At 37.0% G+C, this 16327-nt stretch overlaps 1 protein-coding gene across 3 annotated transcripts in view; it reads right to left on the reverse strand.

Moving 5' to 3' along the window:
• LOC126482291 (protein FAM50 homolog) overlaps window positions 1-16327 on the reverse strand; it is a 94155-nt gene that overhangs the window by 56577 nt on the left and 21251 nt on the right. For all 3 annotated transcript variants that reach the window (XR_007587622.1, XM_050106291.1, XM_050106290.1), the window contains exons 2-3: window positions 10625-10832; window positions 9326-9490 (exon numbers count right to left, since the gene is read on the reverse strand). Coding sequence is in view for 2 of the 3 variants with exons in the window: in XM_050106290.1 (XP_049962247.1) it covers window positions 9326-9490; window positions 10625-10832 (373 nt within the window). In the remaining variant the exon portion in view is untranslated. The remainder of the gene's footprint in view (window positions 1-9325; window positions 9491-10624; window positions 10833-16327) is intronic.

Here is a 16327-nt window from a genome sequence, read left to right on the forward strand (position 1 = left end):
CAAGCCTTGTAAAACTGAATCTGGGAAGCATTTCTCAATCTGAACATCATAAACATGATCTTAAATAGGCCAAATGACATTATAATAGCCGTTTTCGGAATCTCTCTTTCAGCTACAGAAATAGGTGTGTATGACACCTTTTTCCCACATATTGTGTAATTACTCTCTCTCAATAGAGGAACAGGGTAGCAATCCAATACTGTCCTAGTACTCAGGATGCAGTAATCACCACACGGTCACCATGCATCGTTCTTGTTTGATGATAATGTAGGGTTGATGACCAAGGTTCACTAGGCAGGCGAATGACGCCTTCCTTCAACATGGTGTTAAATTCCACCTATGCAACCATATATCAATTAAAGTTGACACATAGAGCAGGCATGAAGTCACAGGACCTGCGATAGTCTTGATATAATGTACAGTTTTGTGACATACCTTTTGTGGTGCCCCAGGAGGCCTCATGATACCTAGAAACTGTTCTAGAAGTTTGGCAAACCAGTCACCCTGTGAGTGGATCAATTTGGCACCTTATACTGCATTGCTATGACAGAACCCATCAGCAAATAGTCCAGTGACATTGTCTATTAGAAGAGTGTTGGTGACTTCTGTCAGCAGCCAATAATGCACTAAAAATCAGTTCTGACTAACAGTGAAATTCCATGCCACGGCAAATTATAGTCCCAGGTTCAACTCAGTGTGCTACATTCCACATTTCGCAATGGTTGACTTATTAGCCATGGAAAGACAAAACAAGGTGGTTGGTTGGACTTTGTACAACTGGGTCTGTGGCAAAACACTTAGGTTGGAACCCAGGTCCACCAAAAACTTGTATCCTGTCTTGCAATCTGTGATAAAAAGGCACTAGGACAATGCCTGACTATCCAAAGCAATTGCTTCCGCATGTCGTTTACATTCCACCTGTAGTGTACCACTGATGCAGGTACACAGTGAGGTACAGTTGTGTACCTTGCCTGCAAACTTCTTGTGGTTCCAACACAAGTTGAACTTTTGGCTGCTGGGGAGCTCGTTGGGGAATGACTTCTTGATCTTCTGTGGAATTGTCCTCGAGTGTTCTGCTAGGAGAGTAGTTGTCCCATCTGCATGCTCAGCACATGTACCTCATTTAATAGGCTTATCATATTTGTGTTACTACCCAGGTGCTATTACATGCCATCATAGTTCCATGGCAGGAGGTTGGTATGATTGTGTCTGGAATTTGGTTCGCCAGGTTCACTATGGCATCGTGCATGAGAAACTGCCACACTTGTTCCCTTGTGATGTGAACACTCTTTGAATTAACTTGGTCTTTCGCTTCGCATACAAGTCTGTATACGGAGGTGAAGTTATAATGCCTTGAACCTCGGTTTTATAGCAGTGGTCCAGCTGACTAACCTACAACCGCGAATTTAATGGAATCAGTGGTTACTACAGCACAGAGGAATCTTGCTTTCACTTGCAGGAACCATAGTTCCGGGTTGTGTGGCCAAAATGGGGGTAGCTGTACTGCAAATCTTGATATTGCTGGTCTGTCAGTCACTTCAATAATTTCCAGTTCTTGGATGTTTGCTGCAATTCTTCCATGTTGCTCGGTTATTTTCTCCAGCTGTGACCACATCAGGGTCATCAGTGTCGCAAACCTGCCAGTTGTTACACTTGCGAACTCGATATTGTGTTCTAGTCACATCAAGAATTTGATGAGAACGAATGTGTGGCTTGGAATAACAATTTATTTTGTTGAACACCAAGTCTTCACATTCAACACAACAATAAGAAAAAAATAATGTGCTCGCTAACACGAAAGCATATGAAATCAAGTCTTCTGCTGAGTAACCAAGTGAACGAATAAACAAAGAAAGCAAAAAACACTGACATTATTAAAGTCACATGACTCTGTGCTAGAGTAAGGAGATGGCGTTTAACGGCGTTCCTGGCAGCAGAGTAAGGAGAAAGCATTAGACTGTGTTCCTGGCAGCCAGTGCATAAACCCTGTTGAGACCCGCCAAGAGATCAGCTCATCATCTCTATCTGCCATGGCTGTCACTCGTTGTCACAAGGTTTTCGTAAAATTCTGACAGGAAGTCTTTGGTAAGTAATTATTATTATATGCTTTAACTTTCTCCAACTCTGCTTTATAAATTTGATAACATAAAGTTACTTTCTTACTTTATAAGTCACAATTACTGTAGAACTGGTGGAAGGTTAAAAATGTTACTGCTAGAAGAGGTACAAAAGTGAACATGAGGTAAAAAAAAAAAAAATTGCCTACCCCTGATTTAGTCATGTTTTTTTGTAGCAAGCCAGTACAGTTTGATAAGTAGGATCAGACAAGTTTTTCAGTGAGAAATTACGTCATTCCTAGTCTTAGAGGCAAGCACAGAAATTTGTAAATACTCTCTACTACACACAATTTCATTCTTTTGACCATAAGCATGACAGTATTCACATTGTCTCATGTATAATTATGATGACTAACTTAATTGTTTTGAAAATAAGAGTGTCCTTACACTGAAGTCAAATGAGTAATGTAAACTGCAACATAAATTCTTAAATCAAGCTGCTTCTCCAAATACATTTCCATTGTGGAATCCTTAACATGGAGTATGTGCACAGTATCTCATACCGATATCTCTTGCCTGCTTTTCTATTTTATTCTTTTTCCATTCACAGGCCTGTTCGTATTCTAATGTATCAAATTTTAAAATTACAGTATCTGCAGAATTCATTTTTAAAGGAGGGCGGTACATTATTAGGATCTGCACAACTGGCTGTTTATAAAATATCCCATCATAGTTGACTGAAATCTGTGTTGTAGGATATTATACATCAAACCACTGAACTTGAAAGTGGGTCCCTCGGCTGGTTAAATTTGGAAACTTGATATAAATTATCTCCAAACAGCCACCATTACACTATTCAGTTATGACATATCTCCTGACAAAGAAGCCACAGTGAGATTCAGAAAGGAGTATGGCAACACTGCACATTTTCACAAGTTAATGAAGAAGAAATTGGAATTAAAATAAGTAGAATAAATATAAATAACTTTAGATATGCAGATGATACCATACTGATGGTAGAAAGTGAAGAAGAGTTCAAGATTCTCTTGATAAAGATGGAGAAGAAAGTCCAAAAGCCAGTCTAATGCTGAATGTTACAAAAACAAAAATTATGGCAACTACACCTACCATTTTATGACATACAAGAGGAGAAACAATGGAGGCAGTTCCATGTTCAATTATCTCAGCTCCCAGATTTCTGCTGATGGTGACTGCAGCCACGAACTCAAGAGATGCTTGTTTATTTGGCAGAAAGGCAATGTCCAACCTTCATAGTGTTTTAGGAGCAGAGCCATAACTTCAACAACAAAAATCTGTATAGTCAGGGCTATGATTTCTCCAGTTGAGATATACAGATGTGAGACAAGGACCATACAAAAGGGTGAATGGCACAGAGTAGACACTTTTGAATTGTGGCGTTGGACAAAACTCCTTACAGTCCCATGGATCACAAAGACAATGAATAGATCAGTATCACAGCAAATAAAACCAGACTGCAGGATGGAAGAAATTGGTGTGCTTTAGTTCATAGGGTCAGGGCGAGTCAGTATCCACTACAAGGATAGAGAGAGTGGGAGGGAGGGAGGGAGGGAGGGAGGGAGGGGGGGGAGGGAGGGAGGGAGGGAGGGAGAGAGAGAGAGAGAGAGAGAGAGAGAGAGAGGAGCTTCATAAATTTGCCTTTCATTCTCAAATGTCACAATTGTCATGGCTTAGCAACAACTGATCTTATTTTAGAATATGAGATGAACTCGTAACACTAGTTAAGTCCTAAATAAACGGTATAATGGAAGCTGATTGGGAACAATGTACAAGTTTCCATCTCTCTAATACTCTAATCCCAGCCTAAGAGATGAAGATATCAAACTAATTCACTCTTCCACCAACTTCTTAAGTTTCTCCAGTCAGTCCGACTATACGCATCTGAGAGATAATAGCAGTACTGGAGGACTGGACACATGAATTTCCCGTGAGATACTTCCTCAGACAGATACCACATCTCTACACAATACTTACAATGATTATCAGGATGCAATTTTTTCTTGTTTGTTGTTGTTGTTGTTGTTGGTTTCAGTCTGAAAATGGGTTTGATGTGGCTCTCCACATATTATAACCCATGCAAGCCTCTTCAACTCCAAATAACTACTGTAACCTACATCCATTTGACCTGATTACTGTATTCATCTCTTGGTCCCCCTCTGCAATTTTTACCCCACACATTTCCTTTCATTACTAAATTTACAATTCCTTGATGTCTCAGGACGTGTCATAACAATTGATCTCTTCTTTTAGTCAAGTTGTGGCATAAATTTCTTTTTTTAATTCAGTAAACAGCATATGAATATAATTTTTTTCCTATTCACTAGCTCTTCATCTGTTATTGAATCTACTCATCCAATCTTCAGTAATCTTCTTTAGTACCACATTTCAAACGGTTCTATTCCCTTATTGCCTGAACTGCTTACTGTCCACACTTCCATATAAGGCTACACTCCAGACAAATACCTTCAGAACAGCCTTCCTAATGCTTAAATTTATACATACATTAATAAATCTCTCTTTTTCAGAAGTGCTTTCCTTGTTATAGCCAAACTGTGTTTTATAGCTCTCGACTTTGGCCATCTTAAGTTATTTTGCTGCACAAATAGCAAAACTCTTCTACCGCTTTTAGTGTCTCATTTCCCATTCTAATTCCCTCAGCACTGCCTGATTCAACTTGACTACATTCCATTACCTTGCTTTGATTTTGCTGGTATTCATCTTATGCCCTCCTTTCAAGACACTTTCCATTACATTCAACTGCTTGTCAAAGTCTTTTTCTGCCCCTGGCAGAACTGCAATGTCAAAGGAAAACCTTAGGGTTTTCATTTCTTTGTTTCCTTTACTGCCTGCTCAATGAACAGGTTTGCCTTTCTTTAACCCATCTTCTAAGACAAGTCGTACAGTCAGTGTTGCCTTGCGTTTTCCTATATTTCTCTGGAACCCTAACAGATCTTCCCCAAGGTCAGCTTCTACCTGTTATTCCATTCTTCTGTAAATAATTTGTGTCATATTTTTGAACCATGAATTATTAAACTGTCAGTTCAATAAAATTTGCACCTCTCAGCACTTCCTTTCTTTGGAATTTGAATTATTATATTTTTCTTGAAATCTGAGGGTATATTGCCTGTCTCCTACATCTTGTACACCAGGTGGAACAATTTTTTTTATGGCTGCCTCTTCCATGGATCTTAATAATTCGAGGGAACGTTGTCTACTCCAGGGACGCTGTTTCCACTTAGGTCTTTCATTGTCTTGACAAATTCTTCTCCCAGTATCATATCATCCACCTCATCTTCATCTACTCCCTTTCTATAATGTTGCCATTAAGTTCATTTTCCTTGTATAGCCGCTCTCTATATTCCTTACATCTTTCACCTTTCCCTTCTTTCTTATTACTGGTCTTCCATCTGAGTTCTTGCTATTCATCCAGCTGATTCTCTTTTCTCCAAAGGTCACTTTAATTTCCTATTGGCAATATCCATCTTTTCCTCTAGTTATATATGCTTATATAGCCTTACGTTTGCCCTCTAGCCATTTTGTACTTACTGTCAATCTCATTTTTTATTCGTTTTATCCCCTTTTCACCTGCTTCATTTGCTGCTGTTTTATATTTTCTCCTTTCACCAATTAAATTTAGTGCCTTCTTTGATATCCAAAGGTTTCTGCTAGGACAGTCTTTTTACCTATGTGATCCTCTGCTACCTTCACTATTTCACCTCTCAAAAGTGATTGTCTTCTACTGTATTCCTTTCCCCTGTTGTAGCCAATCATTTAATGTCCCACTTGAAAGTTTTGCTTCTTTCAAATCATGCAGGTCCCACTCCTTATTTTCCTATCATTTATAACTAATAAATTACGGTCAGAGTCCATATCTGCCTCTGGAAACGTCTTAAAATTTAAGATTCCAAAATCTGTCTTATCATTATACAACTAACCTGAAACCTTTCTCTAGCACTCTTCCACATATACAAACTTCTCTTACGATTCTTAAATCAAGTGTTAAGAGATGATTAAACTGTGCTGTGTGCATAATCCTGCCTGACAGTTTCTTCAATTATTTCTTTCCCCAGTCCGTATTCTACTGCTATTTAAACTTCTCTTCCTTTTCATACTATCGAATTCCAGTTCCACATCACAATTATACTTTCTTCTCCCTTAACTATCTGAGTAATTTCATTTCTTTAAACATAAAACCTTTCAATTTTTTCTTCATATGTGGAGCTGGTTAGAATATAAACTTGTACTACTACTGTGGGTGTTGGTTTCGTGTCTGTGTTGGTTACGGTAATGTGTTAATTGTGCTGTTCACAGTGGCTTACCCACATTCCAATTTTCTTATTCATTATTAGACCCACACCTGTATTACATCTATTGGATTTTGTATTTAAAAAAAGCCACAGCATTTCCAATGGAAAGAGCCCAGCATTCATTCACCTTGGAAACCATGGTAAACCCAAGTTAGGATGGCCAGATGTGGGTTCGAAACCTACTCTTCCTGAATGCAAGTCCAGTGCCTTAGCACTGCTACACCTTGCTTGGTATGTTATTTGAAAGGAAAACTGCCAGCTTGGTTTTATGGGGTATAATAATGAACCTTGGCCTCATTGACAGCAACTATTTATGTAATAAGTCCTTTGGATCTCACTTACCCTGGTACAAATACAGCTTCAAAGTTGAAAGCTAAACTTACTATCTGCTATTAGCACTCTCATTTGTGGGCACCAATGAAGAATTTAATATTTCCGTTTTTGGTCTTTTTTCTTTAGCTTTAATATTTGTCTGATCTCCAACAAATTGGATGGAAGGTTTCAAATTTTATATCAACTTTACAGAGGATTAACACTCCACAGGATAAAAGTCCACCAATATATTGCATTGATATCATGGGTACGATCTGAGAAGCAGATACACACATTGGATTCAGATTATATTGTGTCACAGGATAGTTATATTAGGCTTTTAGGTCAGCTTCAGATTAGTGTAAGATGACTATATAAATGTCAGTAGAAAGTGTTAAGAGTGTGTCTGTGGGCAATGAAATTTGCACAAACTAACATTCTTTTAGTCGAGGCAAATGAGACACTTCTACACTTATTTATTTTATTTAGATTTTTTGTGTGGAGTCATCAATATGATGACTTTTGCAAACATCATGTACTGTTACAAACATAAAATAGATTTAGATCTTAACTGAACAGGTAGTAATTAAACAGCAAATTGATGCTTGCCAAAAGACATTATGTCACCAATAGTTAAGTTTAAATTTTTACATAAATGGTTGTTGTTTGTACAAGATCAGCCAGTGCAAGCCATTTATAAGTTCATGGGCCTGTGTTCCATGTCAAGATACTTCTTCAATAAAGATCTTTCTATTCTTGTTGTGGAGTACACAGAATTTCAATTTATCAAAAGAAGTTTATCTGCATAAAGACTACTCAACTATGATTAAGATTACCAGATTTGTGTATTAGAACCACAAGTAGTATCAGACCTAGACTTTAGCTATGGGCACGTAAGCAATTGCATTTTGAACGAGTATCCTCCAAACACAGATATTCAAGGCTTTTCTGTGTTGATGCTCCAAAAATTGAAGACAGAGGTGGTTGTGCTTCCTGGAAAAGCATCTGTCAATAACAACGAACCCATGCTGTCTAAGGAAGCTAAAGGAAGGGAAGAGGACTGGGGTTTTATGTACTATCAACAGTGGGGCATTAGAGATGAAGCAGAAACTCAGATTTGGGGAATGAAACCAGCTGTACCCTTTAAAATAAACTAACCTGGCACTCCCCTTAAACGATTTAGAGAAATCATAGAAACATAAACATGGATGGCCTGGTAGGGATTTGAACCACTTTCTACCAAATGCATGTCTAGTGTCATCTAGTATCTGGATGACCAGACTGTTATCTTCTCCCATTCCAGGTAAGTGACAATTTCCATTTTTGCAACATTCTCTTAATGGCACCATCAAGACAGGTTGGGTCCTTGCCATCCTTCATTACACCATTTTCATGTATTTAACAAGATAACATTCATGTTGTGTTTATTGGATTTGAACTATGTTATCTGTTTGTCTTTTAAGTGAGATGTAAGTGATCAGTTGTAGCAAAACATACATTCTCCCAGCTTTCTTGATGAGATTTTTGTCTTTCATCTCCAGAGTCACTGCAACAGCATCATTGTCAATAATCCCTGTCTCTGTGATGAAATTTATGAGATTGGGTGTGCTTGTGGCCATGGACTATAAAATATGTCTTTCAAAATTATGAGACAGAATTGCTGGATATTTCTTACCTTCAGGAGGTGAAACATTTAACACTGCTAATAGACATGCATAAAAGTACGTGACTGTATTCCAGCTTTCAGAACTTTCCTTCCTCAAGGAGTAGAGAGGGATATTTTGACAGAATTAAAAAAAGGATGGAAAGGTCATTCAGATCACAGAGTGACAGAGACCCGCCTGTTTTGAGGATGAGAGGAGGCAAAGATGAATGGGGAGCCATCAGAGAGAGTAGGCAGTCAAAAATAGTACAATGGTAAACAGAGTGCCAGCTACAGTCAACAGCTGATGTGCACAGTGTGAGAAGTATGTGGATTAAAAGAGAAGGAAGAGAAATGAAGTGAATGCAGGGGCAGAATATTTCACTACAGACAACATGGTCAGTTTCAATGGGTGCTTCATAAACTGTGTCATCTGGAAGCTTCCTCCCAACACAAGCTTGTCTGAATTGTGTAAGTGGGATTTGTCCCATTTTCTGTTCTGTAGTTGCTGAAGCCTCAACTGAACTAGTTTTGCACTTCAATAATTTCTGCTTTCGCATCCTTCACCCCTCTCCCTCACCCTTCCACCATATGGAACACTCTAATACGCTTAGCTACATCAGGGTGAGGTCTCTCCAGTGTCAGATTCCTGTCCCTTTCCACCACTTTCCATCTTCCTTGCTCATCTCATCTGCAAAAGCCAAGACAATTAACCCAAGCTGAAATAATAAAAATAACACTGCACTGCTGTGACAATGTAGTTGACTGTGAACATGTGCGTCCATGTGCTCTGAAGAAGGATGCACATTTGTAGGCTGGGTTACCATATCCAAGGACATATTCATGTGCCTATCTATCACTCAACAGCTCCTCTATAATGTGAAAGGTTATCTTCACCTGCTCCACCGTCTAATGTTTATAATGCATACATAAGTATAAAAAATAAGGAGACAATGTAATAAACATACCTGTTGCTTCTGTCTGTTTTTTTCTGCTTGTTTAGCTTCCAGTTGTCTTTGTTTCTCTTGTTCTTTTTCTAGTTGTTTCTGTGCAAGTTTTCGTTCTCGCTCTTTGACAATATTTTCTTGCTTAGCCTTCATCTCGTTTAGTGTAACCAAACCAATTGTGGAACTCTGTGAAGTAAAATGAAAAGGCCATACATATTGCTTAGAGAACATAGAAGTAAACACAATATGATAAACACCTAATCAACTTACACAAACATGCACAGTCTTTTAAACACTAAAGCCAACTGTGTATATCTATTTCAATGAATATCCTTTACCAATATATATACACCAATTAAAATTACTTAATTCAAAATAAATTCACTGACTGTGAATATCTAGGCATCAGTTGTATTAGGTGTAGATATACTACCTATTAGTGAAATGAAAATTTGTGCAAGACCGGAACTCAAAAGCAGATTTCCTGTTCATCGCGAGCTATCACATTACCACTTCAGTTAGCCATACATGCCTCCCAGACTGACACAAACTTCCTTATGTTACACTGTGAACATCCCTATACCATTCCACACCACTGAGAATGGGATTATGAGGTATTAACACCCATGACATTATGCCTTGTGCCCGTCTTGGCTCGCAATATTTACGAGTCAAATGGTAGGGGCCAGCCACCAGCCAATTGTAGATCTTTCTCGAGTGCCATGTATTCACTGTGTTGCCTGGTTTGTAGGTAATGCAGCACCTGTGATGCATGACTGACTGCACACCAGCAATACTGCAACCTGTCACTGCAATATGTGAATCAAAAAGTAATTTTATTTACTTGCAAGTCTGGATGAACAGGCATTAATGATGATTGACAGTCATCCGAAGTTAATTCGAAATAAATTTTTGAGTGCTAAAATCACTTTTGTTGATATTAATCTTACAATTTATTTTCTGTCCAACTGATCTTCCAAGTCCTTTGCCATCTCTGGCAGACTTATATCATCACCGCAAATCTCAAAGTTTTATTTTTTCTGCCTGAACTTTAATTACCTCCACAAATTTCTTCTTGGTTTGACTATCATTTGTTGAATAAGCAGACTGAATATGAGCTATAACCTTGACTCATTCCTCTCTCAACAAATTCACTGATATCAAACTGTATATTAAATGGCAATTACATAAAAATGGCTGCATTTATAAGCATACAATTCGGATACAGAAAGCAGGAACAAAATATAACTGAGTTTTTTCCTTCTATTTATTTATTATGTTGTGCTAATAGAAAAAAATATATAATACTGTTGTACTCACCTTAAGCTGCTGCTCAACAGCATCATAATGAGCAGCAAATTTATTTTCAATATTGGATATTTTCAAATCTTCCTCAATCTTCTTTTTCCGAAATTCAATTTCTTGTTGAGCTTTTTCTCTTTTCTTCATAAGCTGCATTGCTCTGCCAGCTTCACTTGCTGCTCCTTTGTAGTGAGCCATGATGCTTACACAACAATATCTCAGGACACTGAAAGGGTTTCAAACGATTTATAAATAGTTACAATAGTTATTCTTCCAAATACAGGTTAAATTTGGCAATAATGGGAGCTGCACAAACTTTTTTTTATAGACAACACTTACAACTACAACTGCACAGCTTATAAAAACAATTTATCTGCTGTACTGCAGCTGACATCAAGAAATCTTTATAATCATTATAATGTATTTTGAAAATGTTACTATATTCTGCTGTAACAGCAAAAATGACAAATATCAATTTTAATAAGATATTTATAGACCAGATGGTTACTACAGATGATCAAATAGAAACATTCATACATTATATTCTCTGTAGCATGTGTAGGATATTTGAAAACAGGTGTGTTCTCCAATCATGCTGAAAATATGCTTCATAACAATTAATTATAATTTAACAGAAGATGCTTGGGAGAACATTTAATCTCTTCTCAAAGAAGTCAGTAGCACACTATTTGACAGCTTTCAGAAGGATGTTTTAAAAATGTATTATGAAATACATATTTATCTAGTATCCAAAACTGTTGAATCCATTATCTGACAGTATCTAACCAACACGTGAGACGTGTAATACAATTGATCCTGGAGACACCTTGATGCTGTCACTTCCATATATGGCAATATTAGGGTACGCTGTTACATGCATTCTCTTGATGTGAATGTGGATAGCTAAAAAATTTCCTGTTTAGGAATGAAGGAAGGGCTTACTGGTAAGTACTTCCATACAAACAAAGTTTAGTAATAATGAAATACCTTGCTAAATGCACTCATCTGACAAGGAATTAAGAGGTACCAGAGTTTTAGTAGAACTCATTACCACAACATATTAAAATGTACAGTTAACAGGAACATTTGGTACTGGGCATCAGCTTTGGTTCATGATATACTGATATTCTGGCATGTATGATACAAGTGTAATTGAAAGTCACCTTTAAGGTCATTTAGGAAAAGGTATTGTTCGATGACATGTTCTCTTGTGTTGAATTTTTCTGTCCAGAAAGATGCTGTATGTGTTACTATTTCTAACTGTACCTAGAGGTGGCCCTTGTGAACCTGTCATGGGCCTTACTGTGAATTATAACAGCTTCATGTCGAATGAGGAAATGCCAAGTAATACCTTGTTTCTGCTAAAGTATGTTGTATTGTCTGATTATGAGAAGTGTCAACGGCAATGGGTTCATGTGGTGGTGTTGGGACGACAGCTTATGGAGGTCAATTCGTAAGGGTGAGGGATGTGTGGCTTGATAAATCATGGCTTGCAATCTGCAATATTATTCTGTTGACCTACTTCTTCTATTCTTGTGTTGGGTTCAGTGCAAATGAGATGGGGGTTATAGACTGGTTATCGCGTTTGTTTTCTTTAAATCTAGAGCCCTGAGCTTGTAACTTACAAGAAATCTATTTGCAGTAGGATTGTGGAATATATACTGTGTGTGTACATTATGCATTACCTCGAAGAAAACAATTTATTGACACATAGTCACGATGGATTCAGAAAATACCATTCTTGTGAAACACAACTAGCTCATTAGTCATGTGAAGTAATGAATGCTATTGACAGGAGATCTCAAATTGATTCCATATATCTACATTTCTAGAAAGCTTTTGACACAATTCCTCACAAATGGCTTCTAACTGAATTGCTTGCCTATGGAGTATCATCTCTGCTGTGTGACGAATTCATAATTTCCTGTCAGAAAGTCACAGTTCGTATAACTGATGGAAAGTCATCAACTAAGACAGAAAGTTACATTCAGCCTTCCCCAAGCAAGTGTTATGGACTTCTGTTGCTCCTAATCTATATAAATTAATTAGGAGACTATGTGAGCAGTCCTTTTAGATTGTTTGCAGATGATGCTGTCATTTACTGTTTAGTAAAGCTATCAGAAAATCAAAACCAGTTGCACAATGATTTAGACATGTTATCTGTGTGGTGTGAAAAGCAGCAATCGGTTCTAAACAATAAAAGTTGTCAAGTTATCCACACGAGTACTAAAAGGAATCTGTTCAATTTTGATTACACGATAAATCACACAAGTCTAAAGGCTGTCAATTCAGCTAAATAACTAGGCGTTACAATTATAAACAACTTAAACTGGAACAATCACGTAGAAAATGTTATAGGGAAGGTGAACCAAAGATTGTGTTTTATTTCAGAACACATGGAAGATGCAACATATCTACTAAAGAGACTGTTTACACTATACTCGGCCACCCTCTTCTGGAATATTTCTGTACATTGTGGAATTCCTACAAGATAGGATTGACAGAGGACATGGAAAAATTCAAAAAAGGACAGGTCATTTTGTATTATCAAAAATGTCACAGTTATGATAAGCAAGTACAGATGGCATTTCTCACTGTGGTGAGATCTTTTCACAAAATTTCTATCATCAACTTTCTTCTTTGAATGCAAAGACATTTTGCTGATGTTCACCCCACATAGAGCAAAATGATATTGTAATAAAATAAGGGAAATCATAGCCTGGTGTTTATTTTTCCATTGTGCTCTTCGAGAGCGGAACAGTAGAGAAATAGTATGAAAGTGGTTCGATGAACACACTGCCAGGCACTAAAATATGAATTGCAGAGCAGTCATCTAGATGTAGATTGGCAGGGGTGGGTTATGCCTTCTAGAGGGAGTAGGTGGTGATTAGTGGTGGTTTGTTGGAAAATATTAGGTAAGATAGATTCTTAATTTTGTTGTATTAAGTTTTGATGTTCTTTGTATTGCATATTAAGCTTTATTTTCTGTTTTCATTCTATAAAGTCTTCATTTTTTGTATTATTGTGTTTCCAAATATTTTTAATCAGTTTATAGGATTTTGTGATGAATGTATTACGTCTTTCTGTGGGTGTCAGGGAGTTCAGATTAGCTATATAGGTTAAGTGACAATAATAATACCAGCATTACCACCAACGTCATCGTCATCATCCTGTGTACTTGATTTCAGATGTATGGGTTAGCTGAAGATAATGATACCAAACTTATGTCAGGACTGACTAATTATTTTGTGTTTATTGATACTATATTGCTAATGGGCACATATTTACTCCAGCTGCTATTTTACATTTTGGGGAGGAATGTCAAAAACTGGAAAATGAGAAATGCAAATTTAGCCAGTCCTTGCCACATTCTCAACTTTCTATTATGTTAAATCTATGTGGCACTATGTTTCATGTCAGGATTGATCTATTATGCCATCAAAGGCATCTCTACACCTGAACTGTGATGCAGTAAAGGAAATACAGGGGGAAAAAAAGGAAACTCGGATATCAGTACCAGCCAATAACAATAATGTTGTTTACAAGTATTGTAGAGCTTGGTTCAGTTACAAGAATTATTTTAACATAATAATTCTAATTAAGTGTGGAGTTTTGGAGGTTTTATTTAATATGAGGTTTATTAATTTGTCGGTGTTTCTGATATTTTTCATATATGGTTGATAGGTTTTGGCATTTTATCCTCATCCAAAATCCTCAATTTCATTTGGCTATTCTGTTGGTTAGATATTGATTTCTAAATTATTTCTGATATTTGCATTATTAAATATATCTAATTTGTAGGAAACTTTTGTAATTTTGTAGCTATCTAATTGGTATAACATTTATTTAGCTTTTTGTGCTTTGATATACAACAAGTATATTTTGCTTAAATCGTTATAAGAAGGGAGTACCTAATATCACTGTAAAACATGATCTAGGTCAAGTAATACACACCGCCACTACCATTACCAACACCAGCAACAATAACAAACCCACCACTACTACTAATAGTGGAACAACACTTATTATATGTATGCTATTGTGAGGAAAGCAAATGCTATTAATAAGAAGTTATACCATACAAGATGTATAAATAGAAGTTTATGAGAAGAAATATCATTCATTTAATGACATTATTTCAAAGAAAAGAGCTGTAGAACAAAAATAGTTACAACTGAAACTGCCAAGAATGAGATAAACACTTATGGCATAAATGATGAAACATTGAAATCCCTGGCAAATCACATTTAATGATTGCTTCCTCACAGGCATAATACACACTATACCTACCATTTAACACACTTTATATACACATATCTGTATGTATGACTTATGTTTTATTTGTTTTAAGCTGACAGATGTGGCTTCATTGTAAAATGATCATCAGACAAATACATTACTGAAGATATGAATTGTGCAAATTTTACACTGTTTAAATTACTAATATTGATACATTAGATTCACTTCAATGGACACTACATGCAGAGCATTAAATATTACCTGACATACTTTAATATGCTGCAGTAACATCCTTCTATAACAGTGGAGATAAATAAACCACCTCAACCATTTCACTCCTTATCAGAAAATAGTTGTAACGTTTATAGATGTGAGAGTATGCTGGAGAATGACTGTACACTGACAATTATTTGTTAATGGCAGGGATATAGCTCAAAGCATGAAGGACAAAGAATAAGGCTTCTAAAAATCATGAAAATAAGCAATGGAAAACATAATTTTTGAAAGAAAATTCCACCAAGAAACTGTATGAGTAGAAACTGAATGATCTGTGTGATAAAATATTAAAATTGCAATAAGCAGGCAGCTGATGGGACTCTAGGACATCAATGTCAACAAAAGAACAAAACGTGAATGAACCACTGGAATGATGATATAGACGGACTGACAAAGATGATTAAGGAGGCATATTAGAAATGGTTGCAGTCCGTTGGTTTATTTGTGGGGAGGGGACCAAACAGCGAGGTCATCGGTCCCATCAGATTAGGGGAGGTTGGGGAAGGAAGTCGGCCGTGCCCTTTCGAAGAAACCATCTTGACATTTGCCTGGAGTGATTTAGGGAAATCACGGAAAATCTAAATCAGGATGACCGGATGCGAGTTTGAACTGTCGTCCTCCTGAATGTGAGTCCAGCATGCTAACCACTGCGTCACCTTGCTCGGTAAATGGTTGTGGAAAAGGACAGCCAAAAACAGAGAGGGATAGAAAACACTATCTAAAGAAGCAAATGAACTGTGTTGTAAAATTAACCAATAACACTGTAATACATTCAGCTTAGAAGTGGAAAATGGTGTCTATGATGTACAGGAATTTGAGTATAAAATGATAACGAACTTGGATAAAACATAAAAGATGCTACAAGAAAAGTAACATGTAAGACATGGACTACAACAAGAAACTCTGGACAACAGGAGACAATGTAAACAAAAATCTGTATGGAAATATACTTGAAGAAGAGGAACAGACAACAACATCTACATCCAAACTCTGCAAACCACCACAAAGTGCATAGCAGAGGGTATGCCCTACAGTATCAGTTATTATATTTCTTCCCATTCCATTCACATGTGGAGTGCGGGAAAAACAACTAACTGAATTCCTCTGTGCATGCTGTAATTATTCTAATCTTGTCCTCATGATACATATATGAGAGATACATAGGGGGTTGTAGTATATTCCTAGAGTAATTCCTTTAATGCCAGT

This window comes from Schistocerca serialis, chromosome 5 (assembly GCF_023864345.2).
Source record: "Schistocerca serialis cubense isolate TAMUIC-IGC-003099 chromosome 5, iqSchSeri2.2, whole genome shotgun sequence".
Classification (NCBI taxonomy): Eukaryota; Metazoa; Arthropoda; class Insecta; order Orthoptera; family Acrididae; genus Schistocerca; species Schistocerca serialis.